The sequence below is a fragment of the Equus caballus genome, chromosome X, assembly GCF_041296265.1.
Source record: "Equus caballus isolate H_3958 breed thoroughbred chromosome X, TB-T2T, whole genome shotgun sequence".
In the NCBI taxonomy this organism is placed as follows: domain Eukaryota; kingdom Metazoa; phylum Chordata; class Mammalia; order Perissodactyla; family Equidae; genus Equus; species Equus caballus.
The window spans coordinates 28,311,021-28,326,552 of record NC_091715.1 but is presented as its reverse complement, the minus strand read 5'-3'; the positions used below and the strand labels follow the sequence as shown (position 1 = coordinate 28,326,552).

At 37.0% G+C, this 15,532-nt stretch overlaps 1 protein-coding gene across 1 annotated transcript in view; it reads left to right on the top strand.

Moving 5' to 3' along the window:
- Positions 1-15,189, top strand: part of TMEM47 (transmembrane protein 47) — a 28,710-nt gene extending 13,521 nt beyond the window's left edge. Inside the window, exons 2-3 of the mRNA XM_023634317.2 lie at positions 2,217-2,357; positions 11,807-15,189. Of these exons, the coding sequence (XP_023490085.1) occupies positions 2,217-2,357; positions 11,807-11,985 (320 nt within the window). The 3' untranslated portion in view covers positions 11,986-15,189. The remainder of the gene's footprint in view (positions 1-2,216; positions 2,358-11,806) is intronic.
- The last annotated feature ends 343 nt before the right edge of the window (positions 15,190-15,532 follow it).

Genomic DNA, 15,532 nt, shown 5'->3' with positions numbered 1-15,532 from the left:
CACTTTTAAGATATTTTTTAAATGAATGTATATTTAGTTGTATCTTAAACAAAATCGATACTTGAAAAATTCTTATTTATTTAAAATAATTTGGAGGAAGTTGCTAAAAGTAATAATGTTTTTATAAAAGGAATAGTCCAACTAGAAAGTATTCAGCATAGGCTCTCTTAAACAAAGTCTCCAGGAATTTTATTGATGGGTGGATGGATGTATTGATTTTATTATTTTCTTTGTACCCCAAGCACTTTGATATAATGAAAAGTTGATTTATTATTCAGAAATTTCAACTTACAAGTTTTCAGAAAGATTTCTATGATGTTCAAGTACAATCTAATTGTGCTATGTATAAACTTTTTCAAAGACATTTAGAGACTTCCAATTGTCAGGATTATTCTTTTGGTTTTTTAATTCAAAGGTACATGCTGTTATGGAATAAAAAAGCCATAGTATTGACCATCCTTTTAAACTCTGGTTGAAAGCCAGAGATACTTTTGTTTGAAGTTATATGGCTTTGTTACAAATAGATGGCATAAAAAATGCTCTGCACTTTCTTGTGATTCATCTTTATATTTTAAGAAGTGTGGATTTGTTCTGTTTTCCCCTTGTTTGTTTGTTTGCTTGTTTCCTGAGTGCAGTGCGAGTTCTAGTTCAGGGCCACTTACACATCTCGAATGTGTTAGAAGGAGAGGCTGTGGATGAGGATGCTTGAGGCAGGGGTATATAAGTATAAATAAAAGAAGAAAATCTTAGAGTGTTGTAGGTTCCTCCAGTCCTCCCTTATCCCACAGCGGCAAAGAGTGCTCTTTGGGAGCTTTCTAGAGGGATAATTTCAGAGTGCAGCATCAAAACATCGTGAGTTCTTGCCTTTGGATAGATTACATTGCAATCTAACCATGGATTAAAGTCTGTTTTTATTTCCTGCACATACATTAAAGCGAGGGCCAGAAGAGGCAGCCTGGGACTTTGAAACAACCCCCACTGAAGAATGTTCTCCACGGTATCATTTTCTGTGATGCTTCCTAAGCTGGATAGTGCTTTCATCTATTTATTTTGCTGCTGCTTACAAAACATTCTACTCTTCTTATGGAATGGAAAATGGGCCAGTTTTCTGTCATACTGTTTCTACATCTTTATAAGAAATGATGAATACATTTCAATGAGGTTTACGTTTCCCTTAGGGCGTGGGAGACTCTCAAGGTATCCATGTAGAGAGGCCTGCACATAGTAAGTGGTCAGTACTGTTGACCATGTATACTGTTTCCATGTATGAATGAAGAAAGGTGCCGAGCAGCCATTCAGAGTCCATTCTGGCTCCCTGGGAGTACTTATTTTCAGAAACAGTCCTTGTGATGGTAAATACAACAGTAAGATTAGAATGAAATGAGAGTAGGAAAAATCGACCAACCAACCACCAATCCTCCTGATGCTAATTTGCTGGGGGAGTTGTTTTAGTGAAGGGGAGGGGACGCAAGGCAAATAAAAACTTGGGAGTTTTTTTGTGCAGAGAAGAAAGCTTTCCAACAAAGGCAGCAATAAAAAAAAAAAGGAATGTATTCTGCCACATGCAACAACATGGATGGATATCAGAGACATAAAAGCTAGACACAAAATAAATATTACAGACTTAAAAGCCAGACACAAAAGAGTTCATGCGATTTATATAAAGTTTAAGAACAGGCAAAACGAATCCGTGGTGATAGGTGTCTGTCGGTAGCCTGGGTGGGAGGGTGATTATTGACTGGGGAGGGACACAAGGGAATGTTCCGGCTGATGGAAATGTTCTGTATCTTAATCTGGATGGTGGTTACATGGGTATATAAATAGATATAAAAATTCATCAAGTTCTCTGCTTTCTATACTTAAGATTTATGAACTTTGTAGCTCAATAGAAAATTAAGTAAATTATTAATAATAATGAAAATAGGTCATGGAGGGGGCACCAAGTTTAGCGTGAATGCTTAATAGAGGCCTTGGAAGAAAAGCATGGGAGGCCCCTGGTCTAAAAACTGCTGAGCTTAACATAGGAGACCTCTCTGTATAAGGACATTTAGAGTAATTTTTGTTGCAAGGCATTTTGAATCTCAGAGGATGCTTAGCCTGCAGTACAATCGCATCTATTTAGCTACAGCAAGGTGAAGGCTGCTGAGCGTAGTTCTGTTTTTGAGGACTTGGAGGACTTCTTGCTTAAAAGCAATGCCTTTCTCTTTTCTTGGCAGATTGGCAGATTGCTACTCTGGCTTTACTCCTGGGCGGTGCTGCCATCATTCTCATTGCATTCCTGGTGGGTTTGATTTCTATCTGCGTGGGATCTCGAAGGCGCTTCTACAGACCTGTTGCTGTCATGCTTTTTGCAGCAGGTAAATATATTCATTGCTTTCAAACCGGTATTAAAGTTTCATGAACCTTTCTACCATCCTCCCTTCTGCAGAAGCAGTATGTGGTTGCTGCATTACATACAAATTGAGAGACATTTGTTATATTTTAAGGTAAATTGGCTAAAGGTTTATCATATTATCAGTTTTCAGTGTGTTAAGCATTTCACAGAGCAAGCACAGTGGCAGTTTCTAAACTTCTAACTAAAACATGAATAAATAATAGTTCTTGACAGGGTTGTTGCCTTAGGAATTGCTGCAGATGTATTTACCAACAGTGTTTCTTCACATTCAGTTTTTTTCCCCCTCCTTTTACTGCCCCCTTGATGATCTTAAGGCAACATTATTTTTTCTGACGTGAAACTGAAAAAATTCCGGCATATGTACCCTTAAAGTTATAAATCTGGAAATGAACATGGTTATACTGAAAAATCTTAATGTATAATTTGAGCCATCAGACAGTTCAGTTGCATGAGGTCAGTGGCATATTCATTAATTGAACAACCATCGTTCTCTGAAGCACAACTTGGATTAAATATCAACCAAGGTAAAGTGGAGGTTTTACTAAAAGTCAGGGAACTATTTAGAAAAGGGGCTTACAAGACTAAAAGCCCAGTACATTACTTTGTTATGTGTTTTAATTTTCATTTATAAGAATAACCTTGAATATATTGTTCCTCTTGACTCAATCTGAAACATTCTTGTGGTGCCTTCAATTTACCCTGTCAGTCAGATCTGATTTGCAGACTGCCAAATAAGCCCCTGTGACTGTCAATAATGAAGACACTGACAGAACCATCTAGGCTGTTAGATGGGTTTTTTAAAACTGTTTAAAGATGGGAATAGATGAAATTTCTCAGGATTTGAAGGGTAGTTTGGGCTAAACATATAAACCAGCAGTGTTCTGCTGCCCCCTGCTGTTTGTGTTCATCTCCTTAGACCCCTGAAGGCCACCAGTCAGAATGTAGGTCTTGTAAAAACGAAGGGCCAAAGGGCTGAAGGAATCTAGATGTACATCTAATTCAAATCTCGGAAGTGACTTGGTCAAGGTCACACATAGTGGTGGAGCTGGGGCTGGGAGGCTACTGAATCTTAAGCTAGTGGTTATTCACTACTGACTCCCGCCCTCATTCAGCTGTTTGTTGGGTGCCTATTACAGACTGAACATTGTGTTAAGACACCTCTAAAATTGGCTAAATAGCACCACAGATACTTTCTCATTTTTCTATTACAAAAAATATTTTGACGTCTTAGGCGGTGACCATCGTATCATTATTTTGCTGCTCTCATGTGTAATAAAGGTCTCTATTGTGAATCGTTTAGTACAACAGGAAGATTCTCCTAAAGATTACGTCACTATTCTGTAGTTTCTTTCTTGTTCATAGATTTACCATGTTTTTTTTCTATTTTTAGAATGAAATAACTTTGATATTTTAATTGTAGTATAACTTTGTCTTTGCATCTAGGATTTTTTAACAAATTGATTGGAAATTTTAATAGAATTTCTTGATAAATTGTTCTGAAATGATATATCATTCTTTAAAACTGGGATTATGTTTTGAATAATTTTTAGAATATTCAGATATTTCTGATTTTAGGAAGATATAGAGGTATTCTAGATATTCCCTTGTAAGTATACAATATTATTGTGCTACTTACTACCCCATTTAGCCTTTAACTTACCACATAAATGGCATACGCAGAATCTATAAAGAAATCCGTTGTTTATAGCACCTATTATAAACAATCTTAGAAAAATAACTGGAAGTTTCCAGTTTTTTCTAAAAAAGTTCTGTATGTTTTTCCAAGTATAGCGAAATTTATGAAAATGTGAAACTAAGTACTGGTTGTAACAGAAAGCATACTTAAATGAACATAAGTTAAAGGTAATGTATTTGGTCAAAATAAAGGTTTTGATTTAGCTCTGCCACAAATATTAGGAAATTATAAAATAATGAAAGGAATCCTTACAGCGATATTCTATCCTCTGAGACCTACAATGAACATTATGCTGCTACATTTTAAAAATGTACCTGTGCTGAGATTTGACTTTACTCATTTTCTTTTGACACTGTGCTTATGGGAACGTTTTTGAAATAACCAGTAGTTTAGGGTTAATTTGCATATAAGCAAGGTAAAACTTGCTGATTATTTGAAACATGTCTTAAAAGCGTTTCTCTTTCCCATCTGCAAAAGCCATGAGAGAGTTGCCTGTAGCTGATTTCTGGAAAAGATGTTCATTACACATAATAATCCATTATTGATTTGGGTGTAAGATTTAACAGAGTTGGGAAATCTGCCTACTTGAAACAGTGCTGGGTAAAATCACGGTTGTTTACTTGGCTTGCTTCTTAGTAAACATACTTAGTCTAGTGGTATCTCACTTGTAATTCAATTTAGTGATTCTTTGTAAATGTGTATTTAGGGCCATTTCCCCTTCTTACTCACCTTGGTCTGCTTGAAAATGGTCTGCGTTTCTCCCCTTTTCTCAAAATAGTTCTTCTCCAAATAATATCAAGCCTTATCTTGGTGTTCACACATGCAGAGAGTGGTATCTATCTCAACCAGGAAATATGCTTTCTTTTCTTCTGCTGAGGCATGCAGTTCATAAAATCAAAAGCGACATAGCACTACCACTTGGAAACATCTCTACGCAGGACTCCATACTTACTTACTTCAGTACCATGTGCTGTGCCTGGTACTCTGAGGCACTCAATAAATAGTTGAATGAGTGATGGAAAGATGACTAAGGCATGTGGCTTATAATCTGATAGAGAAAAACAGCCATGTAAAAAACTAGCTAACTGTAATTGTTTTCCTTAAACCATTTCTCTCTCTGCAATTTATGAAGCAGCAAGTTTCACATGATCACAAAGCTAAGACCAAAACAGCTCAAAAAAAGTAATAGTTATAAAAATGATTTTTTCATTTATTTAACAAGTATGCGTTGGGCACCAGTAGTCTGTAACTATACGATCTTGGTGTTAGATAATGTACTCTAAGGGTTTTTACTAAAAGCTGATGATTAAGTCTCATAAAGACAGCCAAACAGATTTGAAAGGTTTTTATCTTCTCTTTTTCTCTGAGGTCCTTAATTTAAGGTGGGCTTGTTACTGCTTGAGTGGTTGCCGGAAGAGCTAAGAGCTAGCCATCACTGCAGCCCATCTAAAACATTGTCCTATGTTCCACAACTCTCTCACTCACTGGTCTTAGAAGTCTAGACTTCAGAATAAGAGATTATCTATAATAGTAATTTTGATGATGATAGTAAACTGAGCACCTACCATGTGTCACACTGCTAGACACTTAGCACATGCTCTCTCTGATATAACAATCTTAAGATTAGGTATTTATTTTCCCTATATTAGCAATGAAGAGAGAGATTCAGAAAGGTTAAGTAATTCCCCAGGGTTCTCCAGCTAGTAAGTTGCAGAGCCAGAATTTCAATTCAGGACATCTATCTGACTTGAAAGGCCAAGTGGGGATTCACAAGTCATCTTTACTTGGGTACATATAAAACGTAGAAAAACAAGAGCAGAATCAGCCTTGAATTTTGAATTCAGCTGCTGACTGGGTACTGCAGTTGGAGTCCATCCTGTAACTCCAGTTACTCCATCTCTTGGGAGCAACCCCTGAAGGGAGTCAGCAACCTGAGATGTCATAAGGACCACAGACTGATCGGTGCAGCATGACTGAACCATAGCACATCGTGAAAGCTGTGCATGTTTCTAGCACAGCTGACGACAGCGTATCCCTTATCGTGTAACTGACCGTGATAGATAATACGTGATGATTGTCTGGTTTTGCAGATCTTTTTATGCCACTGGGACTTAGGGTGACTGCTTCCTTTTTTGTCCAAGGTCTTTAATATAAATTGCAGAAAATTCGCAGTCTTTTATAATTCAGATTTTAAATAACAGAATCCCCACTAATTGTATTCATATTAATGATGTTTCCTTTCTGTTACATCTGCAAAAAGCCTCCTGAAACTGAACGTTTATGCAGAATGGTAACTTTTTCTTCGGAGTCCTGCAGCTGCTTTTTATCTGAGCTATCGCAGATGAGAGGCTTCCGTTTGGCAGCGCTGCTCGCCATCATATAATACAGTGAGATGGCTGGAGGGACTTTGAGTCTAGATTTGACAGAAAAATCAGTGTCCAGCTTACATTTCAAACTAAAAAGGAGTTTTATTTACAGATCTTTATCAACATCAAACTACCCGTTGGCTAGAATAATTTACAGCATCAGTGCCACTTAATACTTTTAGTAGTTATAGATTAAATTAAAAAAAGACATTGATAGCTTCATATTAGCCCTTCGTGGGCAGATGTTTTTATTCTCCAAATTATCATTTCCTTTATGTAAATTCTATATTTAGGGAATTGGCTGGTAAGTCCTATCAATTCTATCATTAAATTCTCTTTTAAGTCTGTAGCTGCTTTTCAAGCGGAACACCTCGGTTCCTAAATATGAACTTGCTTTGTTTTATTCTTCTCTGGTAACATCTGACTTAAAATGTCTATGTGGCTCTTTTCTTTCCCTTTCCTAGGTTCTGGTTATTCAATTTTTCTTTCATAGTCTTTTCTTTACACTCTCTGACCTTTCTTTCCCACTGACCCCACCTTAGTCATCACTGCGCACAGGTGTCCATGCGTTCACTAACCTCCTAGGGGCCTGTCCTTCTCTAGTCTCCTCCTCGTTTAGTCTGTCTTGCACCAAACACATGAGGTATACTTCTGAAACACAAATCTGGTCTCGTCCCTTGTCCCTTCAGTGTCCCCAGAGGCAGAACCTAAGACGACGAATCAAGTGCAAGTATTTGATCTGGGAGGTAAAACAAGAGATATGGAAAGTGAGAGAGGGAAGGAAAGGCAACCAGTAAAGAAGTACATTATCAAACCAGTTATCACTGTAAGCAGCTGGAGCTTAATCTTCCCGGAAAAATTGTGGAAACCGGTGTAGAACACACAGCTCAGAGTTATCTCGTGGGGTGGACCAGGGAACCTGGGATATTTATAAGCCAAATCCCGAGAGTCATTGGTAAGGACTGTTGGGGATGATGGGGAGACAGCAGGTGTTAACTTCGCAGAGCACCAGGCCTGCCCCACAGTCAAGCAAAGTAGCTTTAGTGGCCAGAGGAAAAGTCAGGTAAAGAAGTGCAGGTGGTGCCAGTTGGAAGTCAGGCTGACATACATAGGAGTGACGGTGAAAAAAGTATTTGTCTAGGGCATCAGCAGCCTCTACAATTAAAATAACCTCTGAGATGTCTCCCTATAGAAACCAGTCTATTATTTTTGTGACACACTAAGCCTTTTATAGTCTGAACCAAACATCTCTGTGTGAATGTACCCTTCATTTTACCCAAGTGAATTTTCTATAAGCACACCCTCTTAGACCTCTAAGCTCTATACAAACTGCTTTTTCTTCCTAGAGGTCTTTTCATCTTTCTCTTCTGACCAAGTCCTGTCCATCCTTCAAGAACCAGTTCAAATGGTGCGTCCTCTTTGAAGCCCTCCTGGAATTCCTTCTCCAGGCAGAAGCGGTGCTTGGAATATCGTTAGAGCTCAGTAAACGTGTGGTGAATGGATTACAAGTGATCGTGCCTCTATTACTACTGTTGAACGCATTCATTTGTAATTATCTCTGTGTCTGTCTCCACCACAGAGTGTGAAATAGAAAAGGGCAGGGGCCATGTCCTATCTCTCTTACCCTTTCTCCTAGAACACAGTGGGCATCCAATAAACGTTGGTTGAAATATCCCCTTAGAAGAAAATGTTAGGTATTTCAGTATTGAATGTTTTCAATATTTCACTATTGAAAAACATCCCCTTAAAGAAAGCTGGAAACAACACAAGAATTAGTACCTCCAAGTTCTCCTCGTGCTTGTCTTCACACAATTTCACGTGTGGTAGTTTTGTTGTCTCTTTTCAAAAAAGTGGGAAGGGGAAATAAAATGAAACTCAAATTCCTTTCAAATTTTAAAATGCTACACAATTTTCCTGATGTTGCCTCTGAGGTAGAGCAGAGAGAATACTACAGCCGATGACTATTATGTTTCCTTGATTGGTGGTAAGGTAGAAATAGGGTGATATCTTCTTGAGTTCTGGATTCTTTAGGTTTATTTTTTTCCTTTACAGCATCTACAAGAGGCAAGGAGGCATTTTTACCTGCATCTCTGTATTTTATTAAATGGAAAATTATTTACAAATGATTACAAATTCTTTACAGTTTTGCTATTACATGCATTTTTCTCCGTGATTCCAAAGTGAGTAAAATAATTCAGAGGCAAAAAGCCTTTTAGGGTAATTTTCATCTGGCTACACCACAATGAAGTTTTATCTCTAAGAAAGCTGCTCAGGAGAGTGTCACTGCACCCTGATGGAGTGCGATTTCCACTATTCCACTAAAGGGAAATTGTGTCATTGTAGTGTACCACGGAGGCCAAATATTTGCTAAGCAAAACACATTGAAATGAATATTAAAAGCAGTCTAGGTAAACACCTGACTCCAGGGACTGGCTGGTTCACAAAAGAAGCAGTATAATCCCTTTAGAATATAATTCAGATCAGTTATTACTTCTCTGCTCAAACTCCGCTAGCAGCTGGCCATCACACCTAGAATAAAATCCAGGCCCCTGGCCGGGGTCACAGGGCCATCCCCGAATGGGCCCCTGGCTCTGTTTTCCACTTCAGCTCATGCCACTCCCTTCCTTGCTCTGTATTGCAACCATAGCCTTCTTCCTGATGTTCCACTGTACCAGTGCGCTCCTGTATCACGAGTTAGGGATTGCTCACCCCTGCCATATTGACCTGCACCCCTCAGTTCATTCAGGTCTGTGCTCAAATGACTCCTCCCCAGAGAGACCTTCTTCAGCTCTCCTTCTAAAAGAGCAGGCTGCATCCCTCTGTCTTGATTTCTTGCTTTCTTGTATTTTCATGTCTCTTAGCAATACCTGCCATATTCTGTATTTATTTATTGATGGACTGCCCACCCATGAGGGTAGCAACTTCTATTACCAATGCCTTAAACTGTGTGACTTTAGAAACATTCAAATATTTAGTGAATGAATCAGTTTGTTGAATGACTAAATGAATTGCTATTCCTAATTCACACTCATATTTCAGTCATATCCTGACAGGAGCTGCCATGATTTGACTAGTGACCAGAGTAGAGAAACCTAAGGAGAAATGCCTTTTTTAAAACTCACCTAGTAACTTTGGAATTTGTTTTTTTTGTAGTTCCTGAGTTGATAGTAATTCGCTTGTTACTTTTAAGACATTAAAACATGAAAACACCCTTTTCCTCACAAAAGCACAGAGCCTGCTGAATTTCTTTCAATTAGTATACATTTAGCGCTTACTTGCTGCAAATGGATGAAGTGTGAGTTATATAATATGCTGTCAGTTGTCCTCACAATGACCTAAAACCTTTTCTGAGAGTTTTAAACTATAAACAAGGTGTGATTTCCATTTTGGATGTTGAGTGATTGTTTTTTGTTATGGACCTGTTTATCCATCCACTCTCAGTAGTAACATGGAAGCATGGCAGGCCAGTGCTGACCCAGAGCAGTGTTGAGCTACATGGCAAAAATGTTTGGAATTCTTATGTCTGGTTCCAGAAAGATCCCTTGGCCCCTAGTCAGAGCCTTATGGAAAGTAATGATTCTGAGGAACCAGCCACTCATGAATTTTCAATAGTTCATCACTTTTATGCCAGATAGATGACTTAAGTAGACTTTCTAGGAACGTTAATCGTCTTGGGAATGATCTCTTAAAGGTACTGAGAATAGATGGGAGGTTTTAAAGCACAAAATTCCAGTTTAATTGAACACACTATCCATTCTATTCTTTTTTTTAAAAATGCAATAAACTGAATCTCTTTTTACTATATCAAAGTTTGTTTTTGTCTCCTACTCCTTAATTGTTTACATTTTTATTGTTGCACTTTTGGAATTTATAGTATTTTTAAGATGAGAAGTAATAGTCATTTTAACCAAAAATTTACTCTATATATCAGAGGTTGGCAAACTTTTTTTTAATAAAGGGCCAGATCGTAAATATTTCTGGCTTTGTTGGCCACGTGGTTTCTGTTGCAGCTACAGTTCAACCCTCCCATTGTGTCGCAGACACATAAATGAATGAGCCTGGCTGTGTTCCAAGAAAACTTTTTTCAAAAACAAACAGCAGACCAGCTTTGATAGGTTGCCAGCCCCTGTCACATATTACTGTACCCCCGATTTTTCAGGGAGAAGATTGTCTGTTTCTTGATGGTGGAAGCCTTCCTATAGTAGAGAATGAGACAGATGCATTCCACAAATTCTGGTTAAATTGATTTAAATAAAATAGAAATTACAGAATAGTTGATCCAATAGGAAATTAAGATTTTGAGTGGGAGACATCATCTCTTGTGTAATCCAGTTCTGCCATATAAAAATATCCACAGGATAAATACCACTTTAATTTTAGGCATTTAAAAAAAACAACCTTCCCCTTCCTGATTAATTGGTTGGTTTTATTGTCTTAGGTATGACTCATCACGTTTCCCCTTTAGCCCTGACTGAGAACTAAGATTTAAGGACTGAGAGCTAAGTTTTGTGCTCGGCTGAGGTGGCCATCATCAGCTTGAGTTTTCAGTACTGTTGTCGCCCATGTCTTCATTGACTTAATTCTTTTTTGAAAGTAGGTGAGGAATAAATATATAAATGTCATCTGTTAGATGTAATAGAAAAGGTATAATTGAGTGTGGCTTCTTGACAAAGATGACTTTTGAGCCCCCTTTTTAAAGATGAGAGGTATGGACTGGATGAGAGGAAAAGAATGAAAACAGTTTTTAATCAGAGTAGTATAAGCAAAGACATCAAGGTGGGGCTGGACTGCTGGAGTATTGGGCTGAGTTAGATGGTATTGAGAAGTGACAACAGCAAAAGCACATCTTGAATCACAGGTTGACTAGTTTCATCAGTACAAGTGAATTCCAATTCTCCAATTCCTCAAGAGCATAAATAAATAACAAGGGTTTTAGCTAGTATTTGGGGTCACTACTCTTGGGGAGCTATTTACAGGTTTTGTATAGTGGAACAGTTTAGCTTAACTAGTACTACTTGCCATAATAGTGGTAATTGTATATGTGTTGTAAAGTGAGAATCACTACCTTCTATGCTCATATAAATGATTGTACTCATTCTTTCATCAAATACTATTATAATGATGTACTAATTATTAATAGAGTGATTCTTAATATTTGTGAAATAGCGTTAAGGAAAAAATTGTTAATATTTGAAAGTATATCATCTAGAATAAGCAGTGCTTCAAATTTTTTGGCTCTTATGTTTCTTTGACTAAAAAGTAATTCTCATACATATGTATATTTATATGTTATGTCATTTTATTTCCCGTGAATAACATTTTTCTAATTGTGCTTTGCTTTTCTTTCAGTTGTTTTACAGGTTTGCAGCCTGGTCCTTTACCCAATCAAGTTCATTGAAACTGTGAGCTTGAAAATTTACCATGAGTTCAATTGGGGTTATGGCTTGGCCTGGGGTGCGACTATATTTTCGTTTGGGGGTGCCATCCTTTATTGCCTGAACCCTAAGAACTACGAAGACTACTACTAGAACCGATAGTCTCAAGTTTTAAAAAAAAACCACCATCCAACAAAAGGATTACGTCTGCATCTTTTCTAACTCACTATTTTCTAAAACCCTTGTGGAGCATCCAGCAGTTTGCTCAGTTGATTTAATATCTTTTGCCTTTTGGCTGTCAACATCATAACCAGCTTTTACATCCATTTTAGGGACCTGCACAAATTAAGAGAGCTGATTAGACATAGGCAAATGCTGCAAACTTCCAATATGTTCATGTCATTTTTCTTGACAAGTGAAGGGTCTATATGACAGCAACCATTGTGAGAAACTAGTTGGAATGAGAAATGCCTGAATCTCCTATTGCCTGCAGGGGAGCAGCTGGCATAAGCAACACTTAGAAGTTCCTTTGTGCTGACAAGGATTCCACTGTTAGAGTCCTTATCACCTGCTTATCCCACCCAATGACTACATTGGCCGTTGGTTTTTTGCTTGAGTGAGCTCTTGAAAAGTGAACTGCCCTTCAGCATCTAATGGGAGTTCTGAATGTAACTGGTTAATGGTACATATTCCACCCTCAAGAATACTCTTTTAATGGGAGGCTATGCTGTGGCAATCAGCATCTCCCTGGGAAGGGAGTCAAGACTCGGAGACATGTGCTTTTCATTATGTGGTTAGAAATTGTGCCTCAGCTATATCTAGAATGAGGAAAATTGAGAGTCTACTTTCCCTTGGGGCAACTAGAAAGAAATATGCATGAGTTGCTTTTGTCCTAAGTACCCTTTAAAGCATTTACCAAACATTACAGCAAATAACTGTGCATATGTAACAAGCTTCAATATTTTTATAGAAGGTGAACCATTAGTATAAATGGTAATAAGTTGTATCCTAGCCCTACACATGCATTTGCCTATTACACATAAAATTAATATTTGCTCTAGTGAAGTGATTTGAACACTAACCTTGTACACGTTGTTAAGAGGCTTAGATCGGTATTCACACTAATGTACCATACAAAAGTACATATACCTTAAAGCTTTTGCTCTATGTTCTCTACTGTTTCACTGGAAAGTTTCAATAGAATTGTATAAGAAGAAAAACTGAAATGGTGTTAATCTGAAAATGAATGATTGTTCTGTAAGCACCGTAGTTCAAAAGAGAGTAGCAATTAGGATGATCAGTTTGTTTAAAATTCTTTAAAATAGAAGGCTGCTTTTCTTTCAAGTATTTTAAATGTCTTTATTAAAAAGTAAAGAAATATTGATAGATTTATATAAATGTCTAAATGTCTCAGTAGAGGAGTAGAATTCATCTGGTTATCACCTGGTCCTCTGAAGTTAACGAATGGGCTAACTGATTTGTGCACACAATTATGATGGATTTATGTTACGGGAATCGTTTGTTGACTGTTCAGATGGAAGGAAATGTCGATAATAGGGAAGAAGTTTGCAACGAACCTCACACTGCAAACTTGTGTTAATCCTGTTTAATATACAAATTTGGGTAGTTTAATTATAAACATATTTTTATATCAAATATACAGCTCTAATATAAAAGTTATAAATAATTATTTTTGTTAACAAAGACATTAAAACAGTATGTCCTCGCAGGAAGAAACATTGGAAAAATCATTGAAAACGTACCGATGTACTGTTGTATTGCAAAATCTGTGAAGAGCAGGACCACATCAATAGTATTTAATAATTTGTTTTACCTCCCAAAGCAGAGTTCTGCTTTCAGTTTGTCTTAAGAACTGTTGCCAAAACAACAGAGGAAAAACTATTTTATTATTCAAATGCTTTAAAAAAAAACTCGTGACTTTTCTAGAGAATCACAGAGTAAATATGAAGAACCAGGCTTATTCTTATTTTAGCAATGACAGACAAAAGTGATTAAATGCATCCTAGAGAGAAACTTTTGTAAAAGTGTATGATTCTGTATAGAATCATAAGAAACTATGAGTGGAAATTTTCCAGAAAGATATTAGTATTACAGGATCTTTTGAAGCAATTTCCTTGAGAAATAGTAAAATCTGGGCCAGACTATCTTGCAGTTAATTGCATATTGTCAGAGCAGCATGAGAAATACCATATTTGTTGAATCGGGATTTCGGCTATTAAAAACTCTATTGTGAGAGAATCTCTTTATTCCTGAATAATAGAAGAACAGTACTTCGGTGCTGACATCAATGAGGCACTTCTCTTAGTGCTAGTAGAGGATGCAGTGTGCTGTTAGACCAATATCACGTCTCGAATCTTACCAAGTTTGCATTCTCTGTCAATATGACAAGCTGGAAAATGACAGAATGTTATAGGCTAAGGCACACATATTTGCAGTTTACTGAAAAGTGGATTTCTTATATAACTTTTCCCCCTTCCCAGTGAAGAGCCCCATGCTATATTTCTACCCTCACTAATATTTGAAGGTGTTTCATGACTGACAAGCTCAGTACAACATGAAAGGTGTTGTTGCTCATCCAAAATACTGTTTTGTCTATCAGAATAAACACAAGTGAATTTTTCACCTACGTTCACATTATGTCTTTGCAGCTTTAGGTTTGTTTGATGTTTTCTTACAAGCAAAACTGTTAACTATGAACCCGTTGTTTATCTTAGAGAGAGAGAGAGAGATATGCACATACACACATATAGCATAAAGTACTCAGCAGGGCTAGTTATTTGGGTTTCTTGCACAACTATTTAGCTTTTTGTAAGTTCAACATGTAAATTTTAAAGACATAAATATAGAGAGATCTATGTGTTTGAAATATAAATGATATATATGGATTAGCATGTACCTGTATATTATTAAACATGCAATGAACTGACTGGTAAGTGACGTCTAATTGTATGGCTAGCAATGTAATTTATTCAGACTGTATTTTTGTACAGAGCAGCGCACACTAACCTATGCCTCTGTGTCCTCTTTAATGCCTAAAACTGTGCCTAGAAATTTCATCTGTCTTAAAAAATAAAATATACTTCATGCTGTTTATGCTATTAGTTTCTCTACTGCTGTTCTATATTTATTATTTTTAAAAATGAGATATGTTTACTAGTTAAATATGAATTCACGGTATTCTGGTTATCTTTTCTAACAGTCCTCTGGGGGAAACCTGTTTATCACTCCAGTGGTTTTGAGTTTGCAGTTTCACGATCAGTTCTTCATTTCATGATTTTTGTAGCTGACATGAAGTTATCTATGTGGAAAAAATAAAAATAAAAGTGGTTTCACTGATGTGGTTTGACTTTGTGTCTTCTCTACCATGTAGACCCTTTAAAGGTTTCTAAATTACGTGTCTTCCGTGCGTTGTCTCCTTTATATCTTATTTAGAAAACACAGCTTAATAGGGCATGCTCATTTTGTGTACACATTTTTAAAACTATTTTTGATTTCAGTTCTCTCTCAAGATCCTTTCTGTCCTCTGCAGCTGAGTTATATGAACAAGAAAAGAAAGAAGTGATATTAAATGTCTTTAAACTTTTTCTTTTAAAATACACAGAAGGGAGATACAGTGTTGTCTGTTGTTTTTCCTACTCTCATCACACAATTAGAAACAGGAATAGTGAAAGGGTTGGAT